The sequence below is a fragment of the Triticum aestivum genome, chromosome 2B, assembly GCF_018294505.1.
Source record: "Triticum aestivum cultivar Chinese Spring chromosome 2B, IWGSC CS RefSeq v2.1, whole genome shotgun sequence".
NCBI classification, from domain to species: Eukaryota; Viridiplantae; Streptophyta; class Magnoliopsida; order Poales; family Poaceae; genus Triticum; species Triticum aestivum.
In genome coordinates, this window is record NC_057798.1 from 170415203 (window position 1) to 170422497 (window position 7295).

The window sequence follows — 7295 nt, forward strand, 5'->3', positions numbered from 1 at the left end:
GATTCATAGCCACAAGCTGAAGTGAGGTTTGATGCGGAGGAAGGCCTCGCACACGACGATAAATGCCGAGATGTTGAGGACAAAATTTGGGGCTAGATCATGGAAATCTAGCCCGTAGTAGAACATGAGCCCGCGGACAAAGGGATGAAGTGGAAATCCCAGCCCACGGATGAAGTGGGCGAGAAACACGACCCTCTCATGGGGTTCCGGAGTTGGAATGATCTGCCCTTCGTCCGGTAGCCGGTGCGCGATGTCTGCGGCCAAGTATCCGGCCGCCCAGAGCTTTGCAATGTGCTCCTCCTTCACGATGGAGGCCACCCACTTGCCTCCTACTCCGGACATGTTTGGTTGTGCGGAGGAAGTGTGAACTAGGGCGCAGGAGCTCGAGGGTGTGAGAATGGATAAGCAGAGGAGGAAGAAGGCATGGGTGAAAATGGGGAATCCTTATCCCTTTATAGAGGCGACAAGAACGGTGCGCCTCCCCACTTTCCTGTTGAGAATCGCTTATTTCCCAAGCGCCACGATTGATTGCACGGTTGGGTTACCCATACCCATATTGATGGAAATCCCGTGATAAGGGGACATGATCTCTGCTTTGACAAGACGTGTCGAGGAAACCGCCTCGCAATATGCTCTATGGCTGGTTGTGGGAAAACGGTTTGAATAATGACCCGACCGTAGTATCATGTCAATTTGTTTAAAGTTGTCAGCAGATTACATTTGTGAAATATCATTCTCTCAACGGTGGTATGTGAAGATCATCTTGCAGATCTGGACACGATCTCAGTGTTCGGTAGTGACTATGGAGTATTCGGAGATGGAACCCGCCTTGCAATGCCGAAGACAAAACTGCGCGCCGGACTCATCGTCATTGAAGCCTGGTTCAGGGGCTACTGAGGGAGTCCTGGATTAGGGGGTATCCGGACAGCCGGACTATATACTTTGGCCGTACTGTTGGACCGTGAAGATACAAGACTCAAGACTCCGTCCTGTGTCCGGATGGGACTCTCCTTTGCGTGGAAGACAAGCTTGGCGATCCGGATATTATATTTCCTTCTTTGTAACCGACTCCATGTAAACCCTAGCCCCCTCCGGTGTCTATATAAACCGGAGGGTTTAGTCCTTAGAGGGACGATCACAATCATAATCATCATAGGCTAGCTTCTAGGGTTTAGCCTCTACGATCTCATGGTAGATCAACTCTTGTAATACCCATATCATCAATATCAATCAAGCAGGAAGTAGGATTTTACCTCCATCGAGAGGGCCCGAACCTGGGTAAAATATCGTGTCCCTTGCCTCCTGTTACCATCAGCCTTAGACGCACAGATCGGGACCCCCTACCTGAGATCCGCCGGTTTTTACACCGACACAAACTACCCTCCTAAATGCATAGTAAAGCAAGGAGTTTGGCTATTGAAGACCAATGTTTACTTGTCTTGATGGTTAGCTCATGTGCTGTTGAGCCATTTCTCCTTTGGTTCGGTTCCTGTAAGTGACATTTTTACTGCCGCTTGAATTATGTGTCCTGTACTGTTCCTATGTGTTACAATGATGACGTCTATTAAGTACTTAATCAAATTATATGATTTTCCCCTAAGAATTTGTAACACTAGGTACCGACATACAATTTCATGTTACTATCTGTAACACATCTTATATCCTTGCAACACAAATGATATGTTACTGCATTTTTACTTGTAACATGTTTTGTCATTTGTTACATCATTGTGTTACTTAAAGTATGTTTTGTTGTAGTGACGGATGCCGGAGCAAAATTGCCTGTTAACGTTGAAGATGTCCTAACACAATAATATCTTTAACAACTTCTCAACAGAGATCACATCATAACAAGCTAACGACGAAGCAAGCAATAGAACAATTTTATAGTGCAGGGCGAGAAAAAGGAGGGCTACTTTGTCAATACCATTTCTGTCATAGCTAAGGGAAGGCTAATTACAAGACCTTGAGAGAAGGATACAGTAATAGAAACCTTCAGAGCCAAGGCCTAGCATGGGTCATTGATCGATCTGGATCTTCTACATCGACCCTAACACGCATGCATGCATTGTTCTACTAGATGAAAGGAGAGACAACACCAAGTCCAAAAAGGAAACAAGCTAGACTTGATGTACAAGCTATATAGCCTGCTCGATCTTCATGTTGAGTTAGAGCTAGAAGGTTGTTGATTGATGAATTAACCCTTCTTTACCCCGTTGCTCTTCACTAGCTTGCGCATGAACTCCTTTACCTGCACAATGTATATGACCAAGCCAGGTTACACATATGAAAACAAATTTCATGTCAAACTCAAAACCCATGACTACAACTTGTAGTCTACAAATAAGGCGTCACGCGTAACATTTCATTGCTTTATTTCTCCTAACAATCAACTTTACGGGAAGCTGTTCGAGAACATATACATGAACTTAACTGATAGGTCTACTATAACAACAGTGACCACAGTATATACAATAGTTGCCTTAGGTAGCTAAGTAGCTAGCTAGCCGTGCAAATTTTAGAAAGCATAAAATTACTGCACAAAAATAGGCATGAAGCTATTATACATTCCATACATATGCATGGATCACTTTTTATTTAAAGAAATATAAAGGTGTTTTACCTCAGCAGGCTCACGCAGAGAGTACGATGCGCTAGTGTCCTTGGGAAACTTGGTCACAAGGATCCCGATGCCTTGTCCCATGTTGCGCAGCACCTATTTTGATTTTTTTTTTTTTGCAAAAGTAAAGGGTAGTCAAAGGAGTCAGTTTGCTCTTTCATCCGATCATAGAGCAAAAGAGGACAGGTAAAGCACGCGCTATACCTTGAACGCATCCTCGTCTGTGCGGTCATCTCCAATATATATCGGGAAAACGTCGCCACGCCCTGCATAACCTGAAAAGAAATAACCATCCAGAACTTAATGTTATTAGGAAGTAGCATCAACATTTATGCATGCACTATATGTGTTGTTTCTTTTTTTTTTCTTCTAAGCAACGGGTTGTGCCGTCTATTTCCATTAAAGAAACCGCCACGGTTTTTTTTAAATATTTATCGGGCTCCTTTTGCAAAGTTTCCAGGGATATGGCCTTTTGCTGGTCTCGTGGAGTTTCTGTGTACGTTTGTATTTGTACAGAGTATATTGTTTAATGATGATATGTGGTTTCTCTCGAAAAGAAAATGCCACGTCTAGGACAATCATGTGTGGTTTTCTTTGCAGGCTATGCGCGGCGTGGCGGTGTTCTCTAAACAGAACAACGGACTGCGCCGTCGATTTCCATTAAGGAAACTGCCACGGTTACAACAACCTTGATGTGTTGTGTAAGAAGAACTCACCGAGAGACTTGAGCAAGAACTTAAGGGCGTTTCCTTTGTTCCACTTGATGAAGGGCCGGATCTCGAGGACCTTTCTCCCCTTGGTGAGGCAGAGTTTCGGGTAGTCGTCCAGCACCGCCTTCACCTCCCTGCCCAGAGCGTCCCATTCCGCCTCCTCGACGCAGCGGAAGTGCACCGAGAGGCAGAACTTGTTGTTCTCCACCATGGCCCCCGGGATGGACTCCATCTTCGCGGTCAGCGTCTCATACACCTGCAAATTAATCGATCGGAGCCACACTTGTCAGCAAAACATTTACATTCTATTGTACTAGCTAGGTGTACTAGTAGCAGCAGTTGACTTGATGGCGAGAAAAAAAGTACACCAAGATTACTACTCGTTGATTAGGAATATTATTTCTTAGGTACGTAGTTTATTTAATCTCTCACTGGTGAAAGACAGGGTCAGGTCGTGCATGCCTACCTCCTGAATGACAGGCAAGAACTCGGTCGCCGGCTGGCACAGAACCTCGTCAGCCTGCGTAGACAAACCGAACAACCACTCAATCACGCAGCTCGCAAGCGACTTAATTACAGCAAACAAAAAATTAGGGCCCTTGATGGTCGAGAAAGCAAGAGAATAAGTCAAGAAGAAAATTCGGAGAAAGGGAGATGTGGACTAACTAACCTTTGCCTTGTGGTTAGACACTTTGGTGGGGCCCTTGATGTCCATGCCGTGGCTCCCGGCATAGTACAGCTCCTCCAGTTTCACAAAGTTGAACACCTGCGTATATTTTGCACCGCAACACATGACCATAAATACAAATATATACGAATACAAATACAGCGATCTTTTTTTTTCGTACGTAGGCAAAACATACAGGAATGAGCAAAAGGGTCCCGGCCTTTCTGCGGGCGGAAGTAGTACTGCGAGGAAACGCTCATAAAAACACTTGCTATGGCTCTATCTCTATGCGTGTACTGGTGTGTGTATAGCGTCTAGGTTCACTCCCGCAACCAAATGCGGCATGCATGCCATGTCACGTGGGCGGTGAAAATCACGCCCAAATATTACAAAGGGGAGACCTGGAAGATTCCGTTTACGGTGCACGCTGGTGGAGCCATGGTGGCTCCATCGTCGTGTGAGGCGCAAGGAACCGGCTTCTTTTACGGCACCAAGAAAGCAACAAAAAATAAATGCAGCAGCAGCAGCAGCAAGGAACCAAGAATGTATACCTTGTCTCTGCATCTCCCACTCACGATGGCGGTCGGGAAATGCTGGGCGACGCCCCTCACCGCGTCCCTCATCTGCGTCAATCAAAGAGAAGAATAAGAACATGGGTGAACAGAGCATGCTCTGCTTCGATCGCGTCGCAAGAAGGCGTCACAGGACAGGAAACGAGGGAGGAAGGAGACTGACCTCCTCGGTCATGACGGCGCGGTCGGGGTCCTCGACGATCGGTGAAAGGGTGCCGTCGTAGTCGAGGAACATGACGATCTGCTTCCCCTCGGCCGCCGCGAGCACGCCCTCGAACCACTCCAATGCTGAGGGGTGCTTCTCCTGCGATCCAGGCAAAGATTCGTCAATAATCGGTTGAAGAGAGGGAGGGAGGGTGAGAAAGAAAGCAAGCAGCAGCCATGGGTGCATGTGAAAGAAAGAAACTTACGATCCACTCCTCGTGGTCGGCGCCGGCGGGGGACATGGCGTGGCGGGGCGAGGAGGCCTTCATCGAGTCCAGCAGAGACCCGGCCATCAGCACCGCCGAGGTGGCGAGGTCCATGCGGCCCAGGGAGGCCTTCCTGCAGTCGCGCGCCCTCCGCGGCGGGAGCGACACAAAATGGCGACCCGGCTGCGCCGGCGCCGTCACGGCGGTGACCGCGTCCTCGGCAGCAAAGGTGGCGTGGTTCATCATGACGAGATCGCGGACCGACACAGGGAGGAAGACTGAAGAAGCGCCTGGAGAAAAGCAACAAGATGCGTGGGCTACGACGGGAGCAGCGAACGAAGAGAAGGAGAGGCTGTGATGAGGATGGTTCGGTGGGAGCGGAGGAAGGAGAGGAAGTTGGTTTGCTGGTTTGGGCGGTGGACTCCGGCTCTATATATAGCGTGTAAGGGCTTGGCCCACCTCTTGGAATTTTTGATGTGGAAGTGACACATTTTGATGATTGGGAAATACTTCCTCCATTCGGAATTACTTGTCACAAAAAAAATTAAAAATGGATATATCTACAACTAAAATATATGTAAATACATTCATTTCTTGAACGAGTAATTTCGAAAGGGAGTACCCGGGACAAAGAAGAAGAAATGGGATGTCCACGTAATTCCAAGCATTTTACGTTTCATGTTAATTGTGTTTCACATGAATTACGTATACTCCGAGAGTTGCAGTGAGACGATATGTTTATCTTGAAATACAAACATCGCATGACCACACGTTTCTTCTACCACTTGTTTTTCTGGTAATGTCATGTCACTTACATGCCAAATATGGCGATGTCGCCTAGCGGTCGACGGAGACTTGTGTAAGTTACTATGCATATACCTTTAACGTATAATGGAACCTTCCTTTTTTAAAAAAAAGCAACAGCGGAGCCCGAGATGGGGATCGAGCCTAGCCCGGCTTTGATTTAACAAAGCCATCAACCGGGCAGGATTACAGACACACGCCCTCAGGCAAAGAAAAGTAAGTACACGGCAAAAGGTACAAGAACGAAAAATAGCATGAAACTAAGCCTCACACACTACGACTAAAGAAAAGCAATTTAGGACGAAGTCGTAGACGCCGAGGTCCTCAACCGAGAATGTAGCACCAGGAGCAAGATCACATAGGCTCAAAGGAGAGAGGGACCGGCACCAGCGGGGCATGCCGTCCCCATGCACCTACGGACCCCAGCATGGCACATCCAACACCCATCTTCGAAGGAGGCCACTACCTCCTCGCCTCCAACACCCATCTTCAAAGGAGGCCACTACCTCCTCGCCTCCAACACCCATCTTCGAAGGAGGCCACAACTCGCCTGGATCAACGATGCTGCACCATCGCAAGCTAGGATGGATGTCGTCGGGGTGACCACATAGAGAGGGTCAGCACATCCCCACAAGCCACCGGAGGCTCTCCTTGAGCAGAACAAGGCCGCTACACACATCCAGCATCGGGACAGGGGAAGCATCACGCCATCACGAAGAGGGCCACATCACCGCCGCCAACCACCCACAAGCGCCCACCGACCACAAGTCTCCCAAGACGGCGCCTTGTAGTGACCAGACCTCAGACGGTCAAGTCTCTGTGCATCAGTGTCATCCCTGGATCGGTAATGCTGACACGCACAGTACTCAAAGATTTATAACAGAGTTTCAATCACACACTTATTACATCGAGTCCTCATAAAGAGTATTATTACATAAATAAATCACAGCTGAAGGCCATCTAAACTAGATAACAGCGGAAGGCTTCGAAGGTAAATGAGTCCATCAACTCCAACGTCATAGCTGAGTGCAAAACAATGACCTATCGCACCTTATTCACCGTCTGAGTAGTCTGCAACATAAGACATTGCAGCCCGAAACTAGTCAGCATATGGAATATGCTGGCATAGTCACTGTAAAGCAATGATAATGCAAAGACTATATCTACATGCAATATTTGGGTGTGGAGGCTGTAAGTTTCATGGTTTTGCATAAAGCTAGTTTTTTCCTACAACAAAGGAATAAATTTATTTACTACTCCCATGTTGCCCATTATTTGAGAAGGTTCCTCCAACTCAAATCCCAATTAAAAGTATCATCTTTAACCCATCATCATGATTAATTAAAGTAACATGATGTTATCACATCAATAAATTCAAGTCCTAGATACTCAAGATGTCCATAACCGGGACACGACTAACCATGATTAGTAATACACTCTGCAGAGGTTTGCGCACTTTTCCCCACAAGACTCGACCGCATCCATGATCGGATGATCAAGACATAGCCTTTC

General features: G+C 47.2%; 1 protein-coding gene across 1 annotated transcript; it reads right to left on the bottom strand.

The window, feature by feature from the left end:
* Nucleotides 1-1863: 1863 nt before the first annotated feature.
* Nucleotides 1864-5369, bottom strand: LOC123040970 (trehalose 6-phosphate phosphatase RA3). Its single transcript, XM_044463677.1, has 9 exons — nucleotides 4980-5369; nucleotides 4733-4873; nucleotides 4549-4620; nucleotides 4001-4096; nucleotides 3797-3850; nucleotides 3337-3586; nucleotides 2825-2895; nucleotides 2624-2716; nucleotides 1864-2251 (listed from the first exon to the last, which is right to left on the bottom strand). Exons 1-9 carry the CDS (start codon nucleotides 5223-5225, stop codon nucleotides 2198-2200), a joined length of 1077 nt encoding a protein of 358 aa, XP_044319612.1. The 5' UTR covers nucleotides 5226-5369; the 3' UTR covers nucleotides 1864-2197.
* Between the last annotated feature and the right edge of the window lie 1926 nt (nucleotides 5370-7295).

Coding starts and splice junctions, on each gene's coding strand:
- LOC123040970 (XM_044463677.1), bottom strand. CDS start 5,225: ATGATGAACCACGCCACCTTTGCTGCCGAGGACGCGGTCACCGCCGTG. Junction 4,097..4,548: donor GTGGGAGATGCAGAGACAAG/GTATACATTCTT, acceptor AAATATACGCAG/GTGTTCAACTTTGTGAAACT. Junction 3,851..4,000: donor TGTCTAACCACAAGGCAAAG/GTTAGTTAGTCC, acceptor TTGTCTACGCAG/GCTGACGAGGTTCTGTGCCA.